Source organism: Amphibalanus amphitrite, unplaced genomic scaffold, assembly GCF_019059575.1.
Source record: "Amphibalanus amphitrite isolate SeventyFive unplaced genomic scaffold, NRLGWU_Aamphi_draft 000014F_arrow, whole genome shotgun sequence".
Taxonomy (NCBI): Eukaryota; Metazoa; Arthropoda; class Thecostraca; order Balanomorpha; family Balanidae; genus Amphibalanus; species Amphibalanus amphitrite.
The window spans coordinates 1335460-1351323 of NW_024881510.1; the positions used below are offsets into that span (position 1 = coordinate 1335460).

General features: G+C 45.9%; 1 protein-coding gene and 1 long non-coding RNA gene across 3 annotated transcripts; one reads left to right on the forward strand and one right to left on the reverse strand.

Moving 5' to 3' along the window:
* Window positions 1–720: 720 nt before the first annotated feature.
* Window positions 721–4826, reverse strand: LOC122384549. Of its 2 annotated transcripts, XM_043372086.1 has the most exons (3): window positions 4391–4826; window positions 2808–2996; window positions 721–2405 (listed from the first exon to the last, which is right to left on the reverse strand). In XM_043372086.1, the coding sequence occupies exons 2-3, from the start codon at window positions 2958–2960 to the stop codon at window positions 1362–1364; spliced, it is 1197 nt and encodes a 398-aa protein (XP_043228021.1). In that variant the 5' UTR covers window positions 2961–2996; window positions 4391–4826; the 3' UTR covers window positions 721–1361. The 2 variants fall into 2 exon arrangements, with proteins under 2 accessions (XP_043228021.1, XP_043228030.1); XM_043372095.1 differs by lacking the exon at window positions 4391–4826 and having other exon boundaries at window positions 2808–3065.
* A 7645-nt stretch (window positions 4827–12471) lies between these two features.
* On the forward strand, window positions 12472–15622 carry LOC122384563. Its single transcript, XR_006257060.1, has 3 exons — window positions 12472–12678; window positions 13169–13284; window positions 15101–15622. It is a non-coding gene; the product is annotated as an uncharacterized LOC122384563 (long non-coding RNA).
* The last annotated feature ends 242 nt before the right edge of the window (window positions 15623–15864 follow it).

Consider the following 15864-nt stretch of genomic DNA (forward strand, 5'->3'; position numbering starts at 1 on the left):
GTGGCGCGCGCGACCGGAGTGCCTGCGGCGTCCGGTGTGGCGTGTGTGTCCGGTGACACGCGTGTGCCTGTCGCAGCCGGCGTTCCTGCGGCGTCCGGTGTGACGGGCGTCTCCGTCGCGGACGGTGTGTCTGTTTCGAGGCGCATACCAGTGCTTATTAGAACTGGTGATAAGATTCGTTTGCTGAAATATGTACGCTCAACGGACGCACCCGGCCCAGGAAGCCCGTGAATAAGAGGCCTGCATTCGTGAATGTGGATATAGGTCCTGTTTGATTTCGTTGTCCACTGGATGCAAGCATGCTGTGGTACTCCTCGCAATGTAACCACCTGGATACTGTTGTGCTGTTTACGCTTCGCGATGTTTTGGATAAACCAAATAAAGTGGCTAAAAAGTTGACAAAACGTCTCTGGTTGGTACGGCAGGACACACTTGAAAAGCATCGCTCTACTGATTTTGCATGTATTGTTTCATTGTACAGCCCACCGCTAAAGTAATGTAGGGTTTTACCAATCTCAACGGTTGGCTTTGACTGGCGATTATTTAATGCGGAGTGATCGAAAAGAATATGTCAATAGCTAAAGTTGCAGCTGCAAGGGTGACGATACATATAAGCTGCATTCAAAGTTTCATTGTAGTCTGGCTAATCGTTCCCAAGCTTCAGAAGCAGAACATACCCATGACTGAAACCCCACATTACTTCTGCTGTGGACTGTACATATTCATGTGTAAACAATACACTTAAACGAGACAAGAAGCTGGCGCTCGAGAGAAGCCCGAGATTCGCGGGCATCTTCACATGCATGCATAACACAAACACTCTCCGGGACTGGCACATGCACAAGACAAAGCTCAAAGTTCGCGAGAGCATTAACGCGCAAAGAAGGCGACAAAAACGACGCCTCGTGATTGAAGACGGGAACTGCTACACAGCGTTACGGTCGCGATTTGCGGGAACAGCCACGTACGTGCTGTCATCACATCAGTACGAACACACGCACGTCTCGTGCCTGACAGACGGAGCTACAGTATGGGTACGGTCTGCGACGCAAGCGCATTAACACATGTACACATGACATAGGAGGAACGCAAAAAGACGCTGAATATCTGCAATGACCGAGGTAACTACAGAACAGTTCGCCGTCAACATGAGTTTGCTCACTAGCCTTCGAGACCTGTGTTTTTACGTAGGGAAGTCTAGTCACGACTTCTTTGCGGTCCTACACCCTAATCAGAGGCGGTTGAAGGTTGGTAAGTGCACATACTGTAAGGACACACTCATCTAACAGTGACCACAACTGATGCTCTATGCACGCGTTCGGTCGAAGCAGTTCGAACTCACGCACCCGTCTCTTTCTTTCTCACCCGGCTCTTTCTACGTGTATCCTCAGACTAGCGATCTGTTTTGACCACTTCACTTCCTTTTTTGTCATGACACTGCTACTGCTCACAGATGACGGGCGGACCAGCGTGCACCCTTTTTGCGCCAGCAGTGGTTCCAAACTCTTGAAACCACGGTCAGCCATCACAATCATTCCAGGCTCGAGGTTATCCATGAACCCACTCGTTTCCAATATGGCCATGTCAGAGCTTCGGCCCCCATATCCTTTGGAAATGAAATTTACAAATCCGTTCGGCGTGATGGACAACAGATATTTTGCAGTATTGCACGATTTGTATGATGAGTACGTCATAGACTGCTTGAAGGAGCCACTTGGTTTCTCCACCTGAATTTCCATGCAGTCTATAATGCAAGTTGTTCGAGCGAACCGGGCCTTAAAGGCCAGCGGTAGGGTCTGCCTGATGGCTTCAGTTTTTGGCCAGTAAACAAGTTCTCGCATTGCTGATGCGATGAAAGGGAGATGTTTCGCGAACAGCCTGCTGGCATAGCTACGTGAAATCCCAAAATCATCTGCGATCAGGTCAAAGCTTTTGTTTTGCTTGATTTTCATTAAAACGAGCAAGCAAACATCAAAAGCTGTGAGTTTTGACCCACCTCCGTGCTCTGGCTCGATGTGATCCCTAGCCAAAATTTCAATGACCTTGAGGTACCCTGCTGGAACACCAATATATCTCTTGGGATCCTTTTCACACAGCTTTCTGATTCGATCACGAACAAAATGCTCATAGTCAAACTCCAGATCGGCATCAGTTTCATCACCACCACTGTCAACCTCAAAGTCTTTGTCCTGTACATCAGTGATATCCTGGTTAGAACTCGAATCATCACCTGATTCCTCGGCACGGAGTGTAGAAGGACCTTCCAGTGGTGATGAAGACATGTCTGTCTGGCAAGCCGAGGTCGTTGTGGTTGTCTCCGTTTGGCACCCGACAGCTTTCCGGGATGGTAGAGCAGGCACCTCTGGGTCTTCAACTGGCTCGGCAGTATCTGCTGGTGAAGCATCCTGAAGAACAGAGAGTCCATCTTGTCATGATTAAATGTCTATAGTTATATGATGTGGGGACTAGACACGACATGCTGAGGGTGAGTGGCTGGGTGCAATGGCTTACTCTTCAAGGTGTTGATGATACTGAGACAGGTACTAGCTGTGAGTTGCGACTACATGGTAGGTAGTGTGAAATATTAAATAGCAGTGATGTAACCTAGGATGTACCTACTTAGTACCTAATGCAATGCCAAGGAACAAGATATAAAGCCTCCGCATCACCGGGCCTCAAAGTCCAACACAATTTCTGAACCTGAACCACCAATATGCAGCATTGAAAACACGATCAGTTAATTTGCTAGGGAACATTTGCAGCGAGTCCAGATATGCATAAACTTAGCATAGTTGACATTCACTTACCTCATCATCTAAAGCAAGTGCAGCCTCCAGCTGTGTTGCTTGGCTTCGCCTGACGGACGTAGTTCTCTCCCGACTGTCTTTGATGCGCTTTGGTTGGCATGCAAATTTATGCGGGACAGCTTCACTTTTCAGAAGAAGCTTACCCCCAACCATGCAGTACCTCCTGTAGTTCTGTGCATCATTCTCCAACTAGAAAGCAAAAATGCATGTTAGTATATGCATGACAAAAATGCTAACACATTTACCGAATGAGTTTCTTGGATGATAATGACTCAAAATTTAGGCAGGCACACACCTTTATGGACACATATGTAGGTATGTGCTGCAAGCATACATTCCTACACACAGACAATATTAGAATTTGAACAAACAAGTGATGACTGATGACAGTTATTGTTGCAGAGTTTCACAGTTCAAACTGATGGGCGATGATGATAGGCAACAGTCTTACACACATAAGTTAGGTAGTAATCTCCGTTTCAAACAAGCTGGGGTCATGCTACCTATTTAAAGGTTGGTATATCTATATTACTATTTGAGGAGGGTGCGTCTGTCCGTTACCGAGGTCCCGACTTGGTGGTGCTTTGCGTGGACTACAGGCCAGACCGTTGCACCTAGCCCGGTGAAATTTGCACAACTTATAGATCAAGGATGCGCGACGTGTCTTTGAGGGGTCTCAGCTCGATCGGATTGATAGGGAGCGCGTGGCGCGTGCTCAAAAAGTGCAAATTCGCGTCATAGACTTTACATGTATAAATCGGCGTGCGAAATCGGGCGAAAACGGCTAATTTTGGCCGACACGGGTCCAGTTCCCGTGCAATATCTTGGTGACCAGGGGTCCGACCGGCACGGGGAAAACAGCATCGTGTACAGAATTGAACGGGCTATCGAATGGTGTGCGGTGCAGGGGATGGCACGCGCCACGTGCACCGTGGAGGGCACTTTTGTTAAAAAATGCGGTTTTTGAAGGATTTTGGAATTGATTTTATTTTTAGGTGACCGTTAAATGGAGCGAGTTGAAACAACGCCTATTTGCAAGAGAAATGTACCGCCTCTCATATAAAAATTGTGAAAAGCTGATTGATTCAAATCAAGGTGGTGCAAATCACAGGAGAAAATGGTGTTTGCCAATGATGTGCCACTTTATTAATTACACGAGCTTTGCTGCATAACCTGATACCTTTGGGAATTGAATATGGTACCATTGGATAGAGCATTCAATTCTGTCCAATATTCACTCTTCATTTTTCCATGATGAGCAACAGTATTCTTAAAAATGTAAATGTTCCAAACCATTACTTTGTCATTTTAGCGAAATTCATCGATGGTCCTCAAAAGACTTCACGCCAGTTTCCGAATCATTCTAAAGTAGAACGCATGGTAATACGACACGGGCACCTCGATGCGATGTATCTTTTTTGTTTTACTTTTATTACAAAATGCTTGGCCGTCGAAAAGCAATCGAACGAAATGGATGCCAACCAAATCGACACAGACCAACCCAATACCCACGGGTCAAAAATAACCCTTCTTCGCGTTGCGGAGCACGCGGGTAACCCTAGTTTGTTCACTACTTTACTCACATCAAAGTGATCTTCACAGCAGAACCAGTGATTAGTTGAAGTCTAACTGCCAGCATCCTCCCTTCTCGCTAAGCGAGCCCACAGCTTCCGTTTCTTGACATCTCTGGGTACATATAAGAATATTTTGTTTGGAGTGGTTGCACTGGAGCTCTTGCAGCCTGGCACAAAGCACCATCTCTTCTTTTTCCCAGTTTGAGTGGCAGACCGTGGTCCCAATCCCTCATCCTGATCTAGGGACAGCAACGGATCGCCAGCCTCAGCCTGCACCAGAGACTCCACTTCATCAGTGCCACTATTAGCACTAGACATGCTGTTTTTTTTTTTTAATTCAAAATGCTTCCCCAAGCCGTTTCACTATCTTCAGTCCGATATTACTGCACCAAACAAATGCAAAGGTCCCAGCTAACTGGAAAACATCGCCTCTCTAAACACGGCTAAATGCCTTCAAGGCAGTGGCGGCGCCACGAATTTTCGCTAGTGGGGGCAAGCTTGAGGTGACCCGACTGTTGTCTGATACGCCAATCTGCAAAATCCATGAGCACCTTGCCCCTAGATGTTGCCATTCAAAATTATTATGGTTCTCATGTGACCTCGAAATTCATAGATCCGGGAACAGGGGGGGGGGCAGCGGGGGCGCTTGCCCCCCCCCCCCAACTTGGGAGCCGAGGGGGCGGCGCCCCCTCAACATTGAGGCAGCGAGAAAAGATATTTCCTCCCTTTTCCGGACTTCTTTCCTTCTCGTTTCCTTTATACATCTTAACATCAACACACGGCATGTTCCTTGCCATCTGAATGGTTTCTGCTGACGCAGTATCGATTTAACAACATCTGCTGTTGTCATCCCGCTTTGATTTGGGCATGACCTTGGCCATAAGTTTGGCAGGCCAGATTTTATACTGGACCATTTTGAGTCAACTTTGAGATTAAATACATACCTAACGTACAAGGGTGGTAAAATCGTTGCTATAGTTATAACCTAGTTCCGGGTGTGAGGGAGGGGCGTGGGGCAATGAGTGCACTGACGTGGCGCCCTCGGAGGACCGGTATGGGATTAAAGCTCAGTGACACCAAGGGCTTGTGTGGTGCCTTCGGTTATCGGTAGGTAGCACCCTCAGAATCACCGGCCTAGGGCCCTCAGAGCCGCCGGTAAGGGGCCTTTAGAGGCACCGGTGTGGGGCTGTCATGCAGGTGCCGGTGTGGGCGCTCAGAGGTGCAGTACATAGATTTTCTCAGAGGCGCCGATGAGGGTCCTTACAGGCGTTGATGTGGGCCCTCATAGACGCTGGTGTGGAGCCGTTACAGACGGGTGTGGGGCCTTTAGAGCTGCTGACGCGAACTCTCTACAAGCCGGCAGGGGGTATGAGTGACCAGCAAGGGGTCCTTAGGCCGGCAGAAGAAGTCCTGTGGGGTCCTTAGAGACCAGCATGGTACTGTCAGACGCCGGTGGGGCCCTCAGAGTCACCGGTGTGGGGCCCTCAAAAGTCACCAGTGGGTGGCCTTTAGATGCGCAGGTGTTGGTTGGATCTTCAGAGCCGCCGATATAGGGCTTTAACCCTATTCCTGGCGGGCTCCGCCGGGACAAGAAACTGGCGGGGGGGGGCCGATTCGGCCCCCCCCTGAGATCTCGAGAACGAAGCAAGATAGCGACAAGCGGTAAACGGCATCGGATACGCATGGACAAGATCTACAATTTTTACTAAGGTCATTTTCAGGTCAGGTCAAAGATGACGTCACAGTGGTCGAAAAAGTCAAAATGGCGGCGCTAGATATGGAGAGAGTTTTTCTCGAATAACTTTCGAATTAGTCAAGATAGGAACAAACTAAGGGCATCATCGTGATCCTCTCGTCAATCCGCATCGAATGATATATATGTTGACCTCGAAAGGTCAAGGTCAAAGGTTGACCTCAGGTCACGTGACCTCGAGGTCATCATGTATATCAATCGATGCGTCTTGACGAGCTGAACACAATGAGACCATCCACGCGTCTGTATCTTGTTCCTGTATGGAGTTATTGGCCAAAAACCTTTGGTGACCTTTGATGACGTCACATGACCTCACAGCTGCCCAACAGCAAAACAGACCTCAAGGTAGTGAAGGTTGATCGTATATGAAGTCATGTATGGTATATGGGGCCATTCCGACCCGTTTTAGGGGTAAAAACAGGGAGTTGATTTTTCCCCCATTGACTTATAATGGGGAGGTCGCGAAACTGACCTGACCTTAGGTCACCGATATCAAAATTCCGAGATATACAAATTGCACATACTGGTACCCTAACTAAAGCCTGAAGAGAAGAAATTGATCGGTCAAAAACTCTAGCTCTGGCGTGATTGCAAACTTTTTTGAGGTAGGGTCACCAAACCGCCTCTGGTGACCTGACCTGAGGTCAGATCAACTCAAAATTTTCAGATATGTTGCGTAGAAGCCTTATAGGAAAAGTCAGAAAATTTGAGCTTCCTAGCTCAACGCGTTTGGGAGAAATAACCAAAAAACCTCAGGGGGGGCTCCTGAGGCCCCCCCCCCCCGCCAGGAATAGGGTTAATAGGCAATGGTCATGTAGGCACTCAGAGTTGGGGGTGTGAAACCCTCAGAGACACCGGTGTGGGCCCTCATAGGCGCCGACGAGGGCCCCACAGTTGCCGTTATGGGGCCCTCAGAAAAATAAGTGTGGGACCATCACAGGCGGGAAATGCCCCTAGAACTGGCGTCTCATAAGCCAGTAAGACCCCTCAGAGGCCAGTAACGGGCCTTTGGAGACCACCGAGGTGCCCTTATAAGTCGCAAGAGGGCCTCAGAAGCCGGCGTGGGACCCTTATGGAGATCTTAGTGTGGTTATTTAGGGCCCATGAGGTGATCTAACGAGCCCCATGGGCCCTTCTGAGTAGTAATATGGCCATCGTTAACCTTCAGCGGTCAAATGGCGTCGCAGGGCCCCTCGGACCCGAGGGTCCCTTTGAACCCGATGGGGGTACGTGTCCCCCTAGACCCCTAGCTATGCCGCTGTTTCATATGCATCATGTCAGGTATTTTAGGCTCGCTCCCCAACTTCAAAATCGTTCCCGGGCCCCTGCCTCGAATGACCTTTGGTTGACTTTGACACAAAAAAAGTCCTTTGTGATGATTTCGTAGCCGCTGATCACGATTCTGGCATCCATTTTGCTCTAAGCATTCATTTAAGAGCCTCAGTATGGGAAAACATGTCTTAATTACTAGATGCCGGCAGCGCTCTTGCGTTGCCTTGGGCCAGAATTGGATGAACGGAACTGAGGGCACACACCGGGCAAAACCACCGAAACCCAGACTGAGCTCGGACTGAACCTGAAACCAACCGAAACATCCCAAAAATGCTTAAAAGCACGTGAGATTGGTGTGGATATCTACAGGGTGTCCCATAAGTTCGTTTTCACCTAAATTTTACGTTTATAGGCTCTCTTGCTTAAAGGGACCCTCCCACCTTCAAAAAAGTTAATGAATTGGCATAAAAGTGATGTAGCGTGAATCACAAAGAGCGAAAATGAACATCTACCAAATTTTACCGGAAAATATTCACCCGTTTTCGAGATATAAGACTTTTATTTTTGTTTACTTTTTGGGAACTCCGCTGTTTCTATGACGTCACATAAAGGTTTTCTTTACGTCGGCATTTGGAAGCAATAGTTTGGTATCAAAGTGCGACAAATATTGCGCGAATGATGCGTTTATCTTATCAAGGTCAATATTTATATGATGGCCAATAAAGGATTCCAGGACAATTCTTCTAATGGCATTTCTTCGTATCGCAATTCTTCGTCTGCAAATCTTCGTCAGGGCATTTATTCGTATCGCATTACTTTGTCTCGCATCAGGGTCTATGAAAATCGGCTCGCATTTCTTCTTCAACGCAAATATATGCAAGAGTAAGCATTGAGGGACAAATAAATGCACCGACGAAGATTTGTAGACGAAGAAATGCGGACGAAAAAAATTGTGCTACGAATAAATGTCATGCAAGGATTCGTTCGGGTACCATGACATTTATGTGATTTCAAAGTCAAGGTTCACAGCTGATCTGTTAAATCAAGCCAAGAATGCAAACTATCAAAAAACTATAAATATTTGTTTGTCTGTCACAGAGGTCTCAAGCAATATAAGGTTGACATATGTTGAATCAAAAATCTACTGCCACAACTCACATCTCCTGCCTTAGTTTATCATTGTTGTTTTAACTTGCTTTCAAGAGAAACAGAAGCCAGTATCTGATATCACTTCAGATGATTGTTTCAAGATCTGAGTTCAAATGGAAATGAAAGCAAGATAAAGATGAAACAGGGATTATTGCTTTTAAAGTAGTTTGGCCATGATACAACAAGCACATAAATCATTAGCCAAATCAAATACTGGTTGGTTTGTCAAGATGTTTGTTGTCTGTCGTCTGTCGAGCTGCTATGAACACTGAACGCTCTCACTCTTACTTTAAAGAGAGTAGTTTAAGTTGAATGGTAGTGAGCTGTAATTAGACAAAGCAGCAATTCAGTGCTCACATCAAGCCAGGCTAGGAAATGGCATCAACTGTGGTGGGAGGAAGTAGGTTCGGCAGCCCTATGTTGTAAACTTCTGTTGTGTCTTGTGTTTGATCAACTGATGTTTTCTGCTCTGTTTTGTGCAGTGATAGTAGCAGGTAACTGCATGCTTGTCAAATTATGTGAATAAACGAATTCATAACATTGCATTTTTCTCTCCATGCAAGGAACAAGTAAGATGTTGTAGAAAATGTAATAGATGGCTGCATTGCTGATTTTGCACTTTATCAGAGCTTTATTTAGAATTGCTTTCCTGAAAGCTACACACAGGCCACAGCACTGAAATTCACAATGTCATAGCTTTTGGCAGAAAAAAAGAAAAGACTTACCTAGGTAAAATTGGCTGAAAGTATGGCAGAGCAGGTCTTGATGCGTATGCCCGCCCATCTGTGTGCTTGCCAAAGCCGAACTGACTGCAACACATTAACTCTGACCCACCATGGTGGCTGGCATATCCTGAACTTTCACCACTCTAAACAAGACAACTTTCAGCCCTCATCATTGTATTAAAACACTGTACATGACACTTAAAATTTGTTTCAGTGCCATCCACGGACAACATCAGTCGCCATTCACCAGGCCAGTAAAAACAGAATAGATAATAGCTTCAAACCCATGTAGTCAGAGTTACTAGGTCTGCACCTCAAAACAAAATCCAGGTGACATTCACCATGCCAGTAAAAAACAGGTACTTAGGTAACGTAACAGCTTCAAATCTGGTAACATGTTGGTCGGACTTTACACTACCATATTTACATGGAATAATATGATACCAAACAATAGTGCAACCATTCTGGACAACAAAAGTGTATGATAAAATTAATTTAGAATACTTTGGCAGCATGATTTACGAGCACAGGCAGGTGTTACCTACCAGCCTTCTCAATGCTCGTAAAACCAACATTGTAGTTTTGATTTTACCTTACATGATAACACACTTGGCTGCAATGGCACATTTAATTTAATACTGTGAAAAGACCAGTTATAACCACTTCACAAGCAAAATTGCACCTCATGCCGACATCCTTTTCCAAAGACAGTCAGCAGCGTCTTTCGTCAAAACTGGAAGATCAATCCCCTTTTAACTGTTAACATCAAAAATATTTCTTCATGGTGTGATCTCCATATGGAAACCTTGCAGGAAAAGAATTAATGTCAATTGTCAGCTTTTCAAATTTCTTTGGACTTTAACTTGTAGTACCATATCCAGTTTGCTTTGATATTTTGTTTTTATTCCATGTTGAAGTTGAACACCAAGCTCCAGATATAGCAGGCAGCTTGATCATCTTCGGCCTTGGTATAATATCAGTCCAAGTTCCAGTGGCGGGTATCTTCTAATATTCAAATTAAAATGAAAAGCAATAGGCTTTCTCAGCGCCGACGACGGATTTCTCATTTCACGTTTATAAAAAAGGGAGCTCAAGGTCAGCAAAACTCGGGTTCAAGGAATGGCGGGCGTTGAAATGACTGCTGACGTCATCAAGAAACCGCTAATGGTTAAGAGATAGGGACTACGCTGGTCCCACCCTGCAAGTAAAGGGAAGAAATTTCTTGAACACCATAAAGCTGCGGGGGTTGCGACCAGGAGAAATGGTGGTTTCTGAGCCTGGCCGCAAACTTGGCTATCTCAACTCAAAACTAATGTTAAGGTGGGAGGGTCCCTTTAAAGGCACGCTGAAATTGGTTCGTAACTGAGCTTACGTGGTTGCCATGGCTGGTAGCAATATGCTCCACAGTAACCAATTTCTGTAGACAAAATAGCTTTTGCTAGAGAGCCCGCTTCCTACAGAGACGGCTAACGCCGCAACATAGAGGTCTCCGATACGGGTACGTCTTAGTATTTAGTCAGCACGTGACCATTCTCGACGATTAAGGGTGATTGAGGCCTACCAGTCTGTAGCCAATGTCCATCGCTAACTGGACGCACAGCCAGCAAGTGACGGCGATGATTTGTCGGGAGTCAATCACGGTGAATGAACATGAGTAGGAGAATGAGTGGGAGAGGAGATATGCGACAGCCGGTCCGAGAACGAACGTTTTGCTGATGCACTTGATACGGGGACCGTCAAAAACAGGCGTACTATAACCGCTTATCATGAATGTTGCACTGCTCTTCTGTTCCCTTTTCAACATCACCCAAATTTTGTGGGGGCAAAAACATAGTCTTGCTCCCACGGCCTCCTGCCAGTGGGGGCAGTCTGCCCCCACTGCCCCCACGGTGGCGCCGCCCTTGCTTCAAGGTACGCATTAAAACCATACCGGCTCGGGGCTGCTGTGTTGTGACGTCACACAACCGTCGGCCGGCTAAATAGCCCCGGGGCATGAATTAAAACTCAAATATCTAAAGAACTAGAGAATATATACAAATTTTATGCTCATTTTTGAATTAACCGATGGCAATAACATAAAGTGGTGATGAGTCTGAATTTTCAGGTCCGAGCCCTATTGTTTACACCTCCGTAACTAAGCACATTTGCGTAGCTGCCGTAATTTATCAAGCGTCCTACAAATTACAATTTCATGTCAACCCTTATTTTTACGAGAAATTATAAAACAATTATGTTGAATTTTAATCTTAAAAATTATTTATGAAAAAACAAAATTGATATTGATTATTTATAGTCACCGTGATATTGATGACCATCCTTTATTAAATCAATATATTGAAAACAGCAGAAAGCCAGCTAAGCAGAAGTGCCTAACTACGAAAGTGGCGCGGCGCGGCGAATAAACAAAATTCCGATGGTGGCCACAAAAAGCGACTGGTTCAGAAGATTTGCAGTTTCTTTTTCTCATTTTGGCTGTTCTTTCTTCCTCGCCGGGCTCAACATTATAAAATATATTAAAAGTTAGCTTCGAATCTTCACATTAATTCAAAGTCACGCAACATTTTTGTGCGTAGTTTACACCACTGATATCAAGAACTTGATAAAATATTTGGCGTTAATTGCGTCGTTTTATGAAACCCTGAACCCAAATGGCATCAATTGGTCCGGAATCGAGCATTTGCCGTAAATGAAGCTCCGTAATTTCGATGGCGTGAATTACTCCGGTCTCCGGCTTTATGAAACCGAATTGGCATCAAATACGCCAAATCTGGCATAATTGACGGAACGCCGTAAGTAATTCCTTTTATGAAACGAGGCCCTGCTTAGCTGGCTTTCTGCTGTTTTCAATATATTGATTTAATAAAGGATGGTCATCAATATCAATTTTGTTTTTTCATAAATAATTTTTAAGATTAAAATTCAACATAATTGTTTTATAATTTCTCGTAAGAAATAAGTGTTGACACGAAATTGTAATTTGTAGGACGCTTGATAAATTACGGCAACTACGCAAATGTGCTTAGTTACGGAGGTGTAAACAATTCCAGTCAGGGGGGGTTCATCGCCATAGGGACACACGTACAAGGAAATTGCTACCAAATGCTGCCAATGTGACGTCACTGGGATGCTCGAAAGCTGATTGGTCGCTGAGATTCGAGTAATGTAGTCAATTCTGGCGCACCGGCGCAGTGTTTTCCGACCGTTGCGTGTTATTACTTTGGTTGCTATGCAAAGTTTTAATATGTTTGTTTAATAATATAAACACATTTTCATGTGTTTAAAGGTCGCAAAAGCTTAACATAAGTGGCAACCACACTTTGTATTACGTTTCGTCTCATATATCATGAAGAACAACCAAGTATTTCAAGGTGGGAACATCCTGAGGAACTTCAACCAAGGTATTCATTTTGCAACGGATCTTAACATAATCTGGCGTTTTTTTAAAGTTTCCATTTTTGCAATTAAGCTGGTAGGTAATAATTTTTCAGTGCTCGCAGTGCGCATAAGTACCTTGACCTAACATGATACACTCAACAAATAAAATGTTTAGAGAAAGCACGCAATGTAAACAAACTAGTGCTACAATGGCAAATTGAAATATAAATGAGCTCCTTAGGTACTTTTTATCATTAAAATTTAAATTGTATATAGTATGGTCACATACTGTGGGCTGGGTTCATCTCAGTCACGTTGCAATGTTATCAGAGCTGTAAAAATGAAAACAAATGTTTTTGCACGGTATTATTGTTTATTTTCAAATTGGTCACTAAAGTTATTTCATGGGTAGGTGCTTACTGCTTAATCTTATTCAAATTTATTTATTAGTTGCTTGTACTGTCAGCATGATGTTAGCCAAATTTGTTTGTGCTCAGAGTTTTCTGTTTACAGGAAAGTTGAGGCGAGGGCGAGTATGTCCCTGAGGAGGACCATGCAAAGGAGGTCAAGGAGATTCTGGGGGCAACCTGCGAGCAACCTCTAGACCAGCCAGCAGGGACCTCTGACAAGTAAGTCTAATGGTTTATGTTTTCACTCACATTAAAAGTGCTCACAAATATCCATTAGTGTTAGAAATCCTGGAACGTCTTGAGCGACACCATTTTAATTCCCATTGGTAAAATGCATCAAAACATTCTTTTTGCCATGAGTAATGGTAACTTTTTGTCGGCATAAGGCCGCCACGCAATCCAATAAGGTGATGTCTCAAGTCACATCCACTAAATGCTCTGATAATGACCTATGCTGGTCCTAACTAGTGCTTAGAAAAAAACTGAGTTGTTTCAGTCTTGGTTGATGTTTGAACAATTTTATACGCAGACACTTTTCCTTCTGAAAAAGTGCCATGCTAATCACGAGCGAATTCGGGGGGCAGTCGCCAAACGAGGCTTAACCCTCGCCGGCACAGGGGGGGGGGGGTGATGCACCCCCCCCTAGGGTTTTTCGCGAATAACTCGCGTAAAAAGCGGCCGATCGCGACGAAACTTTCAGTAGCCTCGCATTGACCAATTTTACACCTACCCTGAAAATTTCATGACCCTGACCCCAATGACCTTTGACCTGTGACCTCTTTTCCGAGACCATGTTTGGCCGGAATCGCGATTCGGCGTATGTCGGCTAACATTAGCCGCGCGTTTGCAAGCTTTTTGTGGTTTCAAACGTTCAAACATGTGATTTGATGTCGCGGTGTCCCAAAATTATATTTTGGCTTGGGTGTCAGAGGGGAATATTCGTCACTATAAAGAGGGTTGAGAGTGGAAAATTGCCAGTTAGAAGAGTACAAAAAAAGAGCAGAAAACAGATATCAACAATTAATTTGTGAGTGTTGGAGGATGTGGGAGGCTGGGAGCTGCCTTAAAAATCATTGAATCGAATATGGAGGGAGTGGTACAAGGTGCACGCAGATGCTCTTAATTGGTAAACTAGGGAGTGAAAAATCGCTCTGGAAAATTGGAGGTGAGAGTGAAAAATTATTTTGATTTGGATGTTGCTTCCCACCCAAACTGGCAAATTTTGGGACACTGTGATGTCGCTCCCATACATTAGGGTGGGTGTCAAGGTCACCTGATGGTCAGGTCAGGTCATTGACCTTTGGTGACCTCGGGTGACCTCGGTTCACTTTTTCGAGTTTTACATGTTTCTAGGCTAGTTTTTTTTAGCTGAATTCGAATTTGGCAACCATTTGAACATTTACGAAGTAGTTTTGGTGTCTTCGTAACATGTTACGAAGCTGTCAGAGGCGGTTGACACGTATTACGAATACCCGTCACAACCCCTACCGGTTGACCTGACCTGACCTGACCCGACCTGGTCTAAATGCTTAAAGACATCATCTCTGATCAAAACTAACACGATATTCGTGATCAGCACCCCGGAAAACCGCATAGCAGCCACAATTTACGTCTTTCTAACAGGTCCCGATTTTCCCGGTTTTCGGGTCATTGACCTGACCTGGGAGGTCACCCGATGACCTAGGACCTTAAAATTGGGTATCATCGGCTTCTTCTCGTGACGGGCAACACGCTCGTTTTTTTCCGCGAAGCTCTAGCTCGATCAGGGGCCAAACGCGAGGGGGGTCGTACCAACCAACCCCCCCCCCCCTTGTGCCGTCGAAGGACGCAAAATGGCCTGTGCCGGCGAGGGTTAATAGTAACGGGAAAATGGATTAATGCAAAGCCAAAGGGCATGCATTTTTCGTTGTCCGCGAAATCTGTCACTTTCAGTGCGTAGACTAGGCTCATTTAAGTGTTAACGTTTTTTCTTTTGTTGCACAATATTTAATTGTCAATGTCTTTCAAGTGATGTAGCGTAATACTGCTTTCACAGTGCCGCTGCCGGTGTCGACGCTGGCAGCCATGGCCGGCGCCGAGCTGACGAGTTCCAACCTGGAAGCTCAGCGCGAGGGGCTGGCATTTGTTGCCGGCTTCGTGGCATACAAGTGTCACCACATCGACGCCACCCTCGGTAGCCGGTCTCCTGACTTCTCGGGCGCCGCTGGAGACACTGAACACCCTGCCGAACAGCTGAATTGTGACGATCAGCCGAGGCCAGCTGTTTGTTCTGTCACAAGCCTGGATGGCCGCTGTGGAGGAGTTCGAGCGGAACTTCTGCCTGCTGATGGGGGCAAGTGCAGATCAGGGGCCGCGAGTCATATAGCGTCTCAAGCTGTTCATTGCCGTCAAGCAGCCTCAGCTCGGCACCCGCGTGTCCAGGAAGTTGGTGAGCACCCGTCTCCACCTCCCCCTTCGGTCCCTTAGCCTGACTGGACGAGGTCCGGCAGCTGAAAAGAGCCGATAGAAAAGTTGGCCATCATGCAAGGAGCTCTAGGTGAGCTGGTAAACCGGCTCGTGTAGCGACTACGAGTCGGCGTGGTGCTGTGTGACTCGGTGTGGTGCAGCCGGCTCTGTGTGGGTGCTGTGCGACTCGGCATGGTGCCTCCGGCTGTGTGTAACGGCTTTGCGACTCGATGTGGTACGGCCGGCTCTATTGGTGCTGTGCAACTCGGCATGGTGCCTCCGGCTGTGTGTACCGGCTGTGCGACTCGGTGTGGTACGGCCGGCTATGTGTGGGTGCTGTGCGACTCGGCAATT

Excerpts from the sequence above, each read along its gene's own strand:
- LOC122384549 (XM_043372086.1), bottom strand. The coding sequence starts at position 2,960 with ATGGTTGGGGGTAAGCTTCTTCTGAAAAGTGAAGCTGTCCCGCATAAA. Across the intron at positions 2,406-2,807 it reads CACTTGCTTTAGATGATGAG|GATGCTTCACCAGCAGATAC; the intron begins GTAAGTGAATGT and ends TCTGTTCTTCAG.